Genomic DNA, 15,744 nt, shown 5'->3' with positions numbered 1-15,744 from the left:
TTGTTATAATCTGTCTTCCTTCAACGGACACATGGCTGCTTCTCCTCACCCCCCATTCCCGCATTTGCCCACCTCCTCCTTCTCACCTATGGGTGTGAAGAATCGCTCCATCCCCCCCAAAGCAGCATCCGAGTGACTCTGACTCACTGTCATCTCCTAGTCTCCTGGGATGCCAAGCACTGCCATCGCCGTGGGTGAGAGTGGGAGATGTGAGAGAGAGAGAAAGAGAGAGGACAGAGATGATGTGGGCGGTGGCTCTTGGCCCATTGGCCAGGGTGACCAGGTCTCACAAGGCCACGTCTTCACACACAACTTTTGCAAAGAGTGGTGATGGATTACATAGACACAAGGTTGTTGTATCCACACATTATTCTCTTCTGGATGTATTTTTAGACTATACGTCCTTGGTTGCTCTTATCATGTTTGCAGTGGTTAGGGTCAGTTCAGGAAAAAGAAATGGACATTGGCCTTCAATTTCTCTCCACTATGCTGACTGCATTTCACCAATTAAACTGCATCCAATTCAAATCTTAATTTAATTGAGGTACATGGGTACCGAGACCGGAATAATTACAGGGCAGGATGATGTGGGTAATGTCGACACCTGCTACACTACACATGCGCAGTTCTTCAGTAGACGTGACAGCGTTAAAACCGTCCTGTGTGGAAATGTATAGGTGTAGTGGTGATGTGGTGGTGCTTACTTATACATCCATTTACTAAATATAATTAGGAATTTGCTTTACAATATGTGTGTTTGTGTGTATTCTATCGTTGATCGTTGAGGTGAGACTTTGAGTCAGTGTGACTTTACGGCTTTTGTGTTTGCCAGTGTCTCAGCAATTAACATGTGATAAAACAGGCAGATCCCCCCGCCCCTCTGCTCTGGTGCTGTGGATGAAAACAGATCAGATATTCTCCCTGCAGCTGCACCTGCTCCCCCCGCCTATAATCGTTGTTTTGATATAAAACTGAGTGTAAAAAAAAAACATCTTTATCTCGCACGTTGAACAGCAGGCTTCCCAGAACGTTTTTTTTTCTTCAAAATCATCCGCTTGTTTTGCAGTTGTTCTGGCAAAATGGTTCTTCGTGAATCCTGAGTTTGCATCAGTGAGGACGTGTAATCTGCCGGCTGGTTCATAAATCAGTTTCCAAGCGCACAATGAAAAGGGCGGTGTCACTGACAAAAAAAAAAGACGGAAAATGAATGTGTGGAATGAATTTATCCGATGTGAGTGAGCAGATGAAACTGATCTCTGTGTGTGGGCGCGTACATATACTGTACGTATGTAGAATGATGATACAAGTCTAGGGGTTGAGCTGTCTTTTAGGAGCTTATCATGTTTTTCGATGGTGCACGATCGGAGGTGCTGAAATGCAGCCAGCATCGTTTGAGAGTGCCTCCCCCCTCTCCTTTTGCACACACACACACACACACACACACACAGGGAGAGAGAGGTAGAGAGACCAAAAAGAGGCGTCAGTGAAAGGAATCAGCTTCGCCAGGAAGACAGAGGAAAAACATTACAGAAACAGACAAAGGAAAAAATGGAAGCCCAGGCGCAAATTCACTGTTCACATGCACCAGGAGGGATGCGGTGGTCGTGATGCTCATAGTCGGAGATTTGCACGGACTATTCCCTCGGTTTAATGAGGCGGGTGGGGACGCACAGTGAGCTGAAAAGGCGGAAAGATCACCCGTCTGCAAATCCTGCCTGCCTGCGATGGCTCTGACTGCGCGGTGCTGTAACAGTGTGAAGGAGAATGTACAATTTTCTGTATATTTGGTTATTTTCGTACTGAGTGGCCTTACTAATGCACAAATCAGATACTCCATTCCGGAGGAGCTGGAAAACGGGGCAGTGGTCGGTGACATTGTCCGGGATTTGGGTCTGGACCTGAGAAAACTTTCCACCCGACGCATCAGAATCACGTCGGACAGTGGACGCAGATATTTCTCCATCAATCACAAAACTGGGAAGCTGGTGGTGAGTGACCGCATTGACCGAGAGTCCGTTTGTGAATTTAGTGGCACCTGTTCACATAATCTGGAGGTCGTATTAGAGAATCCACTTGAGGTGCACAATGTGGAGGTGGAGATCTTGGACGTCAACGACAACATACCACAGTTCCCTCGAGATGAGTATCAGCTCGAGGTGTCAGAGTCCGCCCTCACCGGGTCGCGTTACCACATTGAGGGAGCTCAGGACGCAGACGAGGGCTCAAACTCCGTGAAGCAGTACAGACTCAGCCCAAACGACCACCTAACTCTCGACTCCATAAAGCTATTTTCCAATGGTAAGCACATTGAGCTGATTCTCAAAAAGCCCTTTGACCGTGAAAAGATTCCCTCTCATCAGCTAATCCTTACAGCAGTTGATGGAGGCACCCCCCAAAAAACTGGCACGGCCAAAATCAACGTACGTATCCTCGATGCCAATGACAACGTTCCTGCGTTTGACAGCTCTGTATACAAAGTGAAACTGTCTGAAAACTCTCCAACTGGCGCACTTGTCATCAAGCTCAATGCAACAGACCCTGATGAGGGCTCAAACGGGGAAGTTTTTTATTCCTTCAGCAGTTACACACCGGAGAGAGTAAGACAGATGTTTTCAATGGACACAGATACAGGAGAAATTAGAGTGAAAAACAATATAGACTATGAGGAGACAAGTTCGTATGAAATGTACATTCAAGCAATGGACAAAGGACCAGCTCCTGTGGCAGTGCACTGTAAAGTAGTTGTAGAAGTTTTGGATGTCAATGACAACATTCCTGAGATTGTACTGTCCTCTCTCTCCAGCCCTGTGCGTGAAGATGCCCGGGCAGACACAGTTGTGGCATTGATCAGCGTGAATGACCGTGACTCTGGACCAAACAAACAAGTAACCCTAGAGATCATGCCCAACTTGCCCTTTAAAATAAAACCTTTCCGAAATCACTATACCATCGTCACGGCCGCCTTCTTGGACCGAGAGACCATCTCATCCTACAACGTCACTGTCAATGCTGTGGATGGCGGCACTCCACCATTGTCATCTCAGATGACCTTCAAGGTGGATGTGGCAGATGTGAATGATAACCCACCTCGGTTTGATCAGACCTCATATACTGTTTACATCACAGAGAACAATGCCCCAGGTGCATCCCTTTGTATCGTTAAAGTCACAGACGCTGATACTGGAGAAAATGCACGCATCACCTATACTGTCCTCAATGACAACAACCATGGGATCCCTGTATCCAGCTATGTCAGCATCAAACCTGATACTGGTGAGGCCTATGCCCTTCGAGCCTTTGATTTTGAAAAGCTGAGAGAGTTTCATTTTCAAATCAAAGCCCAGGACAATGGAGTGCCTCCTCTCAGCCGTGTAGCTACTGTGTATGTTTACATTATGGATCAGAATGACCATGTGCCCAAGATAGTCTACCCACCTGCCAATGGGAGCCACACCATAGAACTGCTGATGAAGAATGCTGAGGCAGGAGTGTTGGTTAGCAAGGTGACAGCTTGGGATAGTGATGCGGGGCAGAATGCATGGCTTCTTTATTCCCTGCAACAGACTAACACGGACCTTGATCTGTTCAAGGTGCACGAGTACACAGGTGAGATCCGCACCACAAGGCGGGTCATTGAGGACAACTCCACTTCCTTTGTTCTGACAGTGTTAGTGCGCGATAATGGTCTACCAGAACTTTCCTCCACTGCCACCATCCATGTGCACGTGATGGAGTTACCCCCAAAGTTAGTCCCCGACCCCAAGCGCATCATCAGACCTGACAGCCCTTTAATGTTTTCCAATATCACCATCTACCTCATCATTGCCCTGAGTGCCACAACCTTCGTTTTCTTGGTCACTGTCTGTGTGCTGGCCATTGTGCGTTGCCATGCCTACTGTACCCAGCCTGGCTCCTGCTCCCCATGTTGTGTATCCAAGAAGAGTGTCCCTGAGGGGGGCACCGCAGCAGGTGCTGCAGGTGGAGCAAGGGCTGCAAGTGGAGGAGGTGGCGGGCAGCAACCAAGCGACAATGTGGCCCTGCGGCGTGACCTCAAAGTAGAGCCGCATTATATTGAAGTGCGGGGAAATGGGTCTATGACCAAAACCTACTGTTACAAGACATGCCTGACTGCGACATCAGGAAGTGACACGTTTATGTTCTACAACACAGGACGACCTCATAGTGGCACATGGGGCTCGGGCTACGTCACCAGCCACAGCGGCCAGAGCCAGTTATTTGTACGACGTCTCAGTATGCCAGATGCAACTGCCATTCAGGTGTGTCTGGTGTGATCTGTGTTTGTTATCTCAGATTGCCTCACAACGGTAAATGACACAAAGCCATAAAACCGAAATTCTCAGAGTTCAGGTGGTGTTGCAGTTGGCATTTGCAGTTCTGGAGCTGTTGAAGACTTAAATCTGGTATTTCATGTTTAAAAAAAAAAAAGTTCATACTTTTCAGAGACATTGGTTTTCTAGTACAAAGTAGAATATAAATATAATCAAATGAGATGTCTTTTAAAAATCCAATTTGAGTGCCACTGGCTTAGTCTTTTTTGTCTTATTTTTTTTAAAAAACAAAAAAACATATGATTTGTGCATATTAGGCTGAAGCAAGAGGCACCACCATCTTGTTTTTGTGCATACACTTTGATTTGCTGTATGGGGTTGATAATATTTTTACATATGTGTTCTCCACTTGTTAAAGACAAGCTTATTATAGTAGCCAAGTCACATATGACTCCATACAACCTATGACATGTTTCTGCTATGGCCTGTATGCCACAATGCCACAACATTTAGTCCAGAGGCCATTCAGTTATATAGAGAGGTGAAATCTGGGAAGTATTGTACAGCCTTCGCCAGCTACAAGAACCACCAGTCCCACTGCACCAAAATAATGATCTTCTGGTCACGTACATCTTGAGTGCTGAACAGTAAGCCTGAGATTGGGAATAGGTAAAGAAGCCAAAAATGAGGCAGAAACTGTGTCTACATTTCATCTAAATGCAAGATTATCTTAACATTTTCATGGTAAACGGTGGATGAGAGTACATGGTTTACTTTCATGTGTTATTCTAGCGTATATTAAAGCAAAAATGTAAATAAGTAAGCATTATTTGTTTGCTTTGGAATCATGTTTGCCCTAAAGCTTCAGTGGGCCTGTCTGTTCAGTGAAAAAGGGAATGTGTAAGATAAATGAAGTTATAAAAAAAGAGAGAAATGAAGACACAAAGGTAATAGTTCTTTTATTATTTGATGAGTTCCTCATTAAATGTCAATCATGTTTGTTCTTGCTATATAATTAACTGGCAGTAATGTGTTTCTCTGTGCTGAGTCTGGATTGGCTGGCTCCCCACAGATGGGGCGGGGGGATGAAAGGTGATTGGACACAGTGTTGATGGCGGAGGTGTGAGCTCTGTATCCATGCTAGGAGTCTTTACTCAGAGGGAGAGGGAAGAATAGAGGAAAAGGGGAGAAATGGTCTGAATAGCCACAACTAAAGCTTCCTTTATTCAACCTTTTATAATGTTATGTGAGTGACGGCAATATAGTTCTCTAAAAATACAAAGTACTATTTTTTTTTATAAAACTATAGTTCACTGAGATTGTTCCTTTGTCAAATGATGATACAGAATATATTGATTTATCATCTACTTTGTCACAGCATCAGAACATTTGTTACTTAGTTTATGGGTTGTATTTGGTAACATTCTTGTTCTGCTATATATCTGCTCTTTGGAGACGTGTTCAGGTTACACATTCTGGTTTTTAATGTCTGTATGTGGTAGTGTCTTTTTATATTTTTTTCCCAAAGCAAACTATAGTCTTCCTTTAGAGCCAGAAGAGCAAACCATTTTTGAAACCATTTAGTACCATTTGTGAAAAATATGACCCAGGTCACTCTCTCTAAACATTTTTTGCCTTTCATTATCAATTGTCTTTGTTGTAAAATAAGCGGTGCAGATGCAACCATACTGACTGTGTAGAAATGATGCTCTGTTTGAATGACTCCACAAGGAGTAACATGCTTCTCTCATCAAGACCAACAATTGGATTTCAAGGGTGATGAATGCCCACTGCAGATTCACAGAGGTCAATGCAGCTTCAGTAGCAAGTGAACATTTGTCATATTTGAAAGGAAATGGGATTGCAAATGGGTCTCCTATGAACTGCATGGCCAAGCAGGGATAATTTAGTGACCTCAGTGTGATTGGTTTAGCTCTGTCAGTGGCTTGAGTCTGAGAGGAAATGCAACCTCATGTAGTCTGGGTTATGGCTCATTTTGCTGCATTGTGAGCGTGATCTTACTATGATCTTACAAAAATCTCCTACCAATAAGAGTTTCTTTAATTTAGTGCCACAAATGAGCGTTTAAGTTGTTCTTGAAAATGGGAACACTTCAAATTAAGATATCATTAACAACTAGCATTACTAGGAGAGAGTCTGAGGTTGTGGTGCTGCGTGTGTTTTTGTCACACTGTTACGAGGTGTCTGTCAAAATGCAGAGCTGTTTGGTTTAAACTGACATCTGTCCACGCCTGTCCATCTTCCTCTGCCTGTGACCTTCACAAGAGTGAAATGATGGAGAGCAGTGGGTGGAGGGTAAAATGTACTCGGGGTTCTTCAGTTACAATACTGAAATGTGTGATACTGGCTCAAGCTGTGGCTGATTTTTACTAGAGAAACTCATTTTCTGTGTAACTATGTAACGAGTGGTATGTTCAGAAACCATCATTGACCGTTTTTGAGATCCATCTTGATAGTGAAGTGATTTTGTGATGGCAGATTTTCAATTCCTTTAAATATTTTGGTACTGTGTTAGTAATGAAGAGAAATGATGAAAGCTGTTGACGGCACATAATTAAGCCTGTCATCTGTACATCTAGCAATGTTGGGGTTCCTCAAAGTGTCACTGTGTGTCACAAAAAGGGTCATTGGACAGTGAAAGTGAAATATCGATCTTCTGTTTTTTTTCAAAGGACATAATGGAGAAGAGTAAGTGGCAGTAGAAGGACATGAGTGCATCTACAAGCTTCAACTCATTACTCACTTTTTGTCCAAAAGCAGAGGCAACTGCCTTTGTCACTGCTAAACTTGTTTGTGTGTATGTGTATGCAACACTCACTCACTTCGCTTGATGACTTATTAATGAGATGGTATTGGCTTTCACTTGTAGTTAAAACTCAATCCCTTTCGCTCTTTCTTGCAGCCCAAGGCGCCAAATGCAGACTGGAGATATTCAGCCTCCCTGAGAGCAGGAGGAGTAATGCAAAGGTAAGCATCACATTTTTTGACATCTAATTATAACATAATTTATCTTAACAGATTTATTTGACGTATTTTACAATTGCCTATACACTGTTAAGTCACACTAAGTTGGTTCATTGCAGAGAATTGCTGCAGTTGATGCATATGTTTTCATGTGATCAATGTGCCACCAAGAGGCATGCTCTCCCATTAATGCTATTTGAATGACTTAACAGGCTTTTTACTTTTAATAAGCCTTAGTACATACAAATCTGAAGCCATGCCCATTTATGTACCACAAGCTCACGTCGGTGATATATTTGTTCACATCTCTGTTCCAGTAAATATGTGTGAGATTCTTTTGATTGCAGTAATGAGGTGGGGTTTCCAATCGGACTGATGTAAAGCAGACTCATTAATTAATTAATTAATTACTTAATTTGTTTAAAACATGAAATTTAAACTCAATATTATATTACATTGGCAATCATTATCAGCAGTGAATGTCAACTAAAATGGAATCATATAAGAGATATGAGAATATGAAAATATAAAAACAGGTGGTTCTTATAGTATTAACAGACAGATGGAGAACTGACTGGACGGAAGGATAAGCAGATAAGCAGGGGTCAGTGATGGATGAAGGGCAGGTAGTCAGGTGGACAGATGGCCTATCTAGAGCTATCTCTAGGTCTACCTAGAGACATGGGGATTGCTGCACATGAGCGTTTCACCCATAACACATCGAGCTGTTACCTGCTGTGAGATCAGATGGATGCAATCAAATTAAGGGTCATGCTAAAGAAATGGAGCCATAATTAAAAATCTTAGTCTAAATTTTATTATACACAGAGGTGGATGGATTTTAGGTAATGGCCTTGAACAACAGGGCATGTTTCAGCACACAAGTGGACAATTCTTTCACACATAAACATTATGCTCTTCTCTAGTACTATATGTATCTTTTTCTGCCACTTTCCAGTTTATGTAACCTTGATATCTTTACAGATGTGTACATCATCTGTACAAGTGTATTTCTGCATGTGTGCAAGTGTGATGTCGTTCAGACTAACAAGAATGAGGTACAGCTGCTAAAGCAGAGATGAATAAGCGTTCATGTGTTTATATTTTGAGTCTTTCTTATGACTCAATACCCCTGATGTTTTTTTTAGAATGACTATTTCCCTGCATCAGTACAGGCTCACAGAATATTAAACCATTTACACTAAACAGCAACATGATCAAAGCATGCATACGACAGTTTGCTCCGCCCAAATACCATGTAATGTGCCATGACACAACATATTTGATGTTATTTAAATCCCACGCGTAATCACAAATTCCATTTTAGAAATGTGTGTTGCACATTTAGGATTCCCTGTAGTTACTGTATGATTTGTAACAAATTTGGATGTGTGAGTGTTTTTTTGCTGGAAAATGACAAGGAAGCATGTGGTTAAAGAGACTAGGAGAAGATGAGAGCGAAGGGTAGACATTAGCTGAAAAGTGTATCATCAGTCTAGTGTTTGCCATTAATATTTGATCAGCGTGATGATACGGATGCTCAGCTGCTCATAAAATGGCCTCCGTGGTCGGATCACTTTTCGTCTCTTCACAAAATCACTGTGGAGAGAGATCAGTACTGATAAACTATGGGCATTTACAAAATTGTGTTAAATTAATCCCCTTCTTCCTTCAACCATCTATTTCACAAATTAATTTCTCTTTTTAGAATTGTATTTTGTGTGGATTTACTTATTTCTGAATCTGATAATTCCTGTCCAAAATAATGTATAGTTTAAAAGGGTCTTTAATCTGCTGCTAATACCAACAGCCGTAACTATGAGTGGTGCAGCCAAAAGGATAAGTGCTTTTTTTTGTTGTATCCCTCTCATTATTATTTGATTACCTTCTGGGGGTTATGTGTCATGGCTAGGGTGCTATATTTGTGTAATGTGGGTCAACAGAGCTTGGAGGTTAGAATAGAAGTCCTGCCCTCTTTTCTTCAGAAAGTAATGACCCCTGTTGAGAGATAAACAGTTTCTTCATTCAATCTTCATGATTGAAATCTGATTTTACACAACGTAGAGTGTGCTATACAGTGAGATTACAAGTGTGTACTAGTGTGTAATATGTGAATGTATTTTTTCTGTTCCAGCTCAGTGCACATGGAGGAGTCTTCAGTAATGCAAGGAGCCCAGGGTGTCCTGGTTCAGAACTGGCCTACTGTATCCAGTGCTGCTGGTAAGAATCACCCATGCACCTTCAGATAAACCAACCAGAACTAGCGTCACCAGTGGCATAGAGCGAGAAAATAACTCAAATAAAGAGATTCTAACATTGAGACAAACATCTAAAACTAAATAATAGATCGCTATGCCACACATTCCATGACAAAGAATCAGACATATTTTAGCAAAATATCCCATACCGATAAAGATATATCTCTCAAGAGCTTGTTGAACCTGAAGAGAGTAATAAAATGAGTCAAACTGATATCATCTGTCAGATCACCCCAGCCCAATCAGATTACTTCCCACTGCTGCAGGGACAGGAAATGACATGTGCCACATAGGTAGAGATGGAAATCTCGGCTCCCTGTAGCCGGAAGAAAGACAATAAAGAGCAAAAGAGAACGGGGGAAGAGGGTAATAGTTGATTAATTTATCAACAAGATGTTGACAGGCATAAGCCACTGAACTACAGGGGAGAAATATTAGAGAGGCGTAATAAATCATAATTCCCTCACATTCCCTCACCTTCTAATGTGGAGGATGTTGCTCAATTTGTTGCTTTTTCATACATAAACTCAAAGACTGAAACAGGGGATTTATGAGGCATACTAAAATATATTAATGGTTAACTATTAACATTTGTAAATTGTTTATTGAGGATAATGTGTTGGAAACAATACGCTATTTAATTCTCTTGCTTTGTAGTGATGGGTTTTAATATCCCTCTCGTGGTTTTAAAGGACTTAAGCTGTGAGACATTTCAGTTACAAGACGGTCTGTGAAATTGTGAGTCAAATTGGAAGTCTCATGTAACAGAAAATTCACAGCACTGTTGCTGTTAATAAGCTGCAGCTAACTTAACGCGTATTAGTGGAAGTGTCAAGACAGCTTGTTGCTTGACAACCAGGAAGTCTAAATTTAACTCTTTGGACCTTTTGCTGCATCATTGTTGTCAGGCATGTTGGAATACGGGCAAGGATTGACCAGAGTTACAAAGGCTGTGGCCACCACACTAAAAGCTGGTGAGATATCCTAATTATGTTACTGATGACAGTAGAGGGTCACATTTTACGCACAGAAGTCACTTTATTTGAAGGCAAGAAAAGAACACAATGTCCTAGGGTAGAAAAGACTCAAACAAAGCTCTGCAAAGGAGCGTACTGGAAAAACCCTGCAACGCAAATCATAAGAACAGTAACTTTGGAGCAAAACTGAACTCAAAATGGCGGCCTCCTCAATACTAGATGACATTTAATGGACATTGCAATATGAATTTTGTTGCCTATATGCCCTAAACCAAGATATCTGACCATATAGATGCCTCACATCACAGTGTCAGTGGCCTCTCTGCATGGAAGAGAATTACTTGACTTTCCTCATGATGACAGGCAAGTGGAATCAAAGGGGATTAAGAGTGAAACACGGGGAGACACGCGAGAAAGGGATAGAAGTGAAATGAAAAGATTGGAGCATGGACAGCAGTGCAATTATGTTTAGTTAAGAGGTGATTTGTTATAAATTAAGACTGCTGAGATGGCCTTGCCTGGTATGTTTTATAGAGAGAAGGGTGGTGGACTGCATTGGCAAACAGACAAACTACGCAGGCACTAAATACTCTATTTTGTCATCCACCTTGTTTTGCCTTGGCTGGGTGCGGCGAGATGGACAGACAACAAGCTAGATGGATAAATAAAAAGAGAGAGAGAACAGACCGTTGTGACGTCTTCAGGGTGGGTCAGTGGTAACAGCATCATCTGGCAGGGCTTAAGGTGGTCTAATTAAGTCACACTTGTGTACAAGCAAACCTTGTCAATGAGATACACGTGCCTTGTTTCTCTCAGTATAGAATAGAAATATTAACTGAGGGCTGTATTAGCATCAGGTCAAATTTGAGGTTTGCATTGAGGATAATTCATGGTTAGATGTGTCAAACAATATTTGACATGTCTGTGTCTCATCTCAACAGTCTTAATCCATAACAAATCACCTCTTTAACTAAACCCAATTGCACTGTCGTCCATGCTCCAATCTTTTTTATTCCACTTCTATCCTTTTCTCACGTGTTTCCCCCCTCTTGCCTGTATTTCACTCTTAATCCCCTTTGATTCCACACCAAAAAAGAACATTCATCTATGGAGTGCCCCATACTGGGAGAAAAGATTGGAAAAGATTTGTGCTCTGACATTTTAGTTTGGTTTTGCATATGGTCTCTGAAATGAGAGAAGTTGGGATATTGATTAAAAACGGTCTGTCACATCACTGAGAGTGATAGACTGAATTATTCATAGCTAAACTGTCCTGCTTGTGTGTCTTGGCTTTGGTTGTTGAGGGATTCATACCGTTCTAAGTCCCGAACCAAGATGTAATTTTGCCTCACAGTCTATTTTTTGTTTCAATGTGCGACATGAAGGTACAGTCGTCAACGCCCACAGCTTTCCCCCTCTGATTTAGAGTGTGAGTGTTGGCATCATTTTGGGCAAATCATGGCATCTTGTGTGTTTTTGCATGAACATGCCAATGCGCGCGCGCGCGTGTGTGTGTGTTTTGGCTGCCTGTTTATGTGCTGCTCCTGCTGGGACAGATGGAGCGCAGCCCACGCCCAGATGAACAGACCCACATTAATGAAATCAGGGCTTTGCTTGCTGTCTAATTCTCTCTTGCCCTATCCATTTCTCACGTCCTCTATGTCCCTCTACTCTATCCCTCTATCCCTCTGTATCACAAGTCATTCTCTTAAACACAAGCCTGTTTGGATATAGCAGTGCGGAATTGCGACATAGATGGGCTGGGGGGTGGGGGTGATGGGCATTTATCTAAAAGAAACAGTGAAGCTTTAAGGTGCATGGGAAGGTGGAGAAGTGATGGGCATAACTTGTTTGGCAGGGAGTGACAATGACTAAATCAGAGTGATTGATTTGCAAAGTGTGACGACAACAAAAGAGAGGAAGCTGTATGAGACTGCTGTTGCTAGGGGAGAGTGGTTGGACTAGAAAAGAGAGAGCGAGAGAGAGAGAGAGAGAGAGCTTGCAGCATTACTCTCCATCAGCACAAGCACTGTCACCATGAATTTAATGTCCTAGTGCTTCACTAGAGGATGTAGTTTCCATGGCAACCATTCACAGGCCCTAATATTAAGAGGAGTAAGGAGGGGAGCCAGTCTGTTTTCGGGGAGTGCAAACATACAGTATGGTGTGACAAAAAACGGTACTGGAGGAAGGGGGTGTCAAGCAAAAGGGAAGGAAATAAGAGCAGGCTGTGGCATCAGGTGAAGGACACGCTATAGGAGACTGGTGGAGAGTGACAGTGCTTAAGGACATGGCTATGTTTTGCAGTTTTGCAGTAAATAACTGCAGTAGACGCCTATCAAGGCAAAAATAGACTCAAGGATAGAGGCAAAAGGCCAAGAGAGGGGGAGGCAGTCTGAATCGATGATGGAGGAAAAGATGGGTGAACATTTGTGCTTTATGTTGCTCCTTCAGCATCACAGAAAAAAATAGAAAGATGATTACATTCAAGGAAGCCTGTCACTTGGATGCATTATGTGATGTGATGTGATGTGAAAAGATTTCTGGCACCTTTAGAAAGGTAAGGCAGAATAATCTAGATGTTGTCTATGGACTTCACTTTGCTTTTTTTATAGTCACATTATTTTTCTTTCGAAAATAAATACATGTATTCCTTCCTTCCTATTCAAAACCCCTACACCAATATTCACTGTTATTTTTATTGTGTTAAGTCCCGTCACTTTGGATTATTTGTGTTCACCACCTGCCACATGATCCAGCTCAAAACAGACAGCATTGTGGTCAATCCGGGATGAAACACAGACAAACAACAATACACATACAAATGGAAATATGCATATATTGGGATGTAACATATTTTTTAAATCTGAAATAATTTATTTTTGATTATGACTTGTATTTTTTTTTTTGCTATATTTAGTAATATGACAGTGTATGCTGGTACCCTAAAGTGTCCTTTATTACCATCCAGGCACTGCAGAGAAAACGCAGACATGTAAATAAGAATTAGATTACACAACATCTCATTTTCTTTGTATCACACACAAACAGACAAAGGTGCCGTGTGGAAAAAGGGCGTGGTCCCAGCTGACTGGCTGCCTCGGGTTTTTCCACTGGCTACTGTGCAAGAAACAAAACAAAGCTCACCTTCAGGATTCTTTGAATTCATCTTTCTGAGTTTTTTTGTGTGATGAGAATCTTTTTTTATATTTCTGCATCCTTGCACTTCCTGGCCTCTCTTCTTCATCCACCTCCTCCTCCTCCTCTTCCTCCACAGCTCTTTATGTAACACTGCACTGTGCTTCTGCCCAACTTGCCGACAGTACGTGGCAAAATTGACCTTGGGCGATTTAAGTGGCTGTGAATACCGCGAGCTGCACTTCTGTTCAGATGAACACTCAAACAAAACTCCAGAGATTGAGATTGAGAGGAAAATACAAAAATCCTTGACTGTAATGCAAATGTATTGTTTACAGTGACCTGTGTCACTTGAGCATTACATACACAGAGGGTTAAATGTTACGGAGCTGAGAGCAACAGTCATCACTATGAAAGTAGTTTATAATGTGCCTTGTACTATCAGTGATGGACAAGTTGTTTAATACCCTATCATATTAATACTAACATTAACATTGATGGGCATGATTAAGATTGTTGTCAATAACTGGGAGGGAATGGTGTTGGCTGTCTGAGACTTCTCACGCTAGATTAGATGAAAGGTCAGAGGAAACGAGAGAGAGAGGGTGGTGCATGGCAGGATGTGCAAAAGGAACAGAGACAAATCTGATAAGAGAACTGGCTGTGTGGAGATCATCGGTGGGTGAGTTTGTCAGAAAAAAAGGGAATATTTAGAGAGAAAGGGCGGTACATATAACAGTGATTAATGCATACAAAGATTCCCATGACTATGATGGAAAGGACATGCAGTAAAGACTGTTGTGATGGAGAATTTCAGTTGCACCAGACAAACCAGACCACACTATGCCCCATCTTTTTTTTTAGAGACATTGAAGACATGTACCCTGCCCTGCTTTACCCTTTCCTGTGTGCTCTCAGCATGACTCATAATTTTTCAGGATGATGAATGCAAGTTTGCACTGGCGTCTCATCAAATTCCCACACGGATTTAGGCAGGTTGTTAGCACTCCAGAATTCTACGTTCATCAATAATTGCAGACTCAAAATCACTGCGGGTCTATTTAGGCCAGAATTTCTGATTACCAATTTGATTAAATGTATTTTTTTTTTATAGTTCAATTTGATTGTCATCTTCAGCTTAGGCATTTTCCTTGCAGGAAGAGAAGCTTTGCAGCAGTGTGTCTGAGCCCATCGCACTGAGTCACATAAAATGGAAAGTTATGGGAAGGAAAATGCTATGAAATTCAAAAAAGAGCCAAATGTAATATTTTAACAACCCCAAAACAAACCCATTTTATTGTTTTCTTACTGATATAATTGAGATTAAAGATGTATCAACTTGTCCCCATCATTACTGGAACGTCTTTTTTTGTGTATCATCCTTACTGGATGTATTTCAGCTGACATCCCACAGCCAATTCATAGTTTAGTCAGAATTACATTTGCAGTTTATTTGTCGAGGTCCATTAAAGGATGACATGTAATTTTGTTTAAAAAAACAAAAAACAAAACAGAAACCAACACTGATATAATATATATTTTGGGCCTAGCTGAGTAGGAAAAGACTGGTATTCTCTGCCCTGGGTACAACATGAGTTCAGGCTTCTTCTTCCAGACAGTGTTTGTCCTGGTTGGATGGAGCTGTGCTCATTTAAGGAACTCTGTGAAAAACCGTGCCTTTGAAAGAAACTCAGAAAAGGAGTCAGAAAAAAAGAGAACATTTATGAGGTAGAGTGGCAAGTAGGTCATTGCTGTGGGGAAAGACCCAGAGTAAAAGGGACTTTTATTGTCTGCTATATCCAGCACAGAGATACAAATACATGTGTTGACATTGGGATCACCAATGACCTCAGTTATACCCACCATTTAGAGGCACTTTTTCTTTCTTCACTTTTCTTATCAGTGTCTTTTTCAAGACACAAGTATAGAGGACTAAGGAAAGACGTTTTATTGCCAGTCTATGTACTTACAAGTTTCAATTTAGGTCAAGTCATGTTAGAACAAGTGTCCAGTTTTAGCCTCATAAACAGTGCCATTGCTTTAAGCAAACATCTGCACACATATATTACTCAAAAGCAGCAATGTTGCTTTGTTTTA

At 41.6% G+C, this 15,744-nt stretch overlaps 1 protein-coding gene across 27 annotated transcripts in view; it reads left to right on the top strand.

Moving 5' to 3' along the window:
• Positions 1-15,744, top strand: part of LOC122778031 (protocadherin alpha-C2-like) — a 158,645-nt gene that overhangs the window by 139,155 nt on the left and 3,746 nt on the right. For 26 of the 27 annotated variants that reach the window (XM_044039578.1, XM_044039575.1, XM_044039577.1 and 23 more), the window contains 2 exons: positions 7,213-7,277; positions 9,409-9,494. In XM_044039578.1, coding sequence (XP_043895513.1) covers positions 7,213-7,277; positions 9,409-9,494 — 151 coding nt within the window. Of the gene's footprint in view, positions 1-1,342; positions 4,278-7,212; positions 7,278-9,408; positions 9,495-15,744 lie in introns of those variants that run through there. The other variant, XM_044039552.1, reaches the window with a different exon arrangement.

The sequence above is a fragment of the Solea senegalensis genome, linkage group LG12, assembly GCF_019176455.1.
Source record: "Solea senegalensis isolate Sse05_10M linkage group LG12, IFAPA_SoseM_1, whole genome shotgun sequence".
NCBI classification, from domain to species: domain Eukaryota; kingdom Metazoa; phylum Chordata; class Actinopteri; order Pleuronectiformes; family Soleidae; genus Solea; species Solea senegalensis.
Note: the sequence above shows the minus strand (reverse complement) of the source record. Positions and strands in the feature narration are given on the sequence as shown.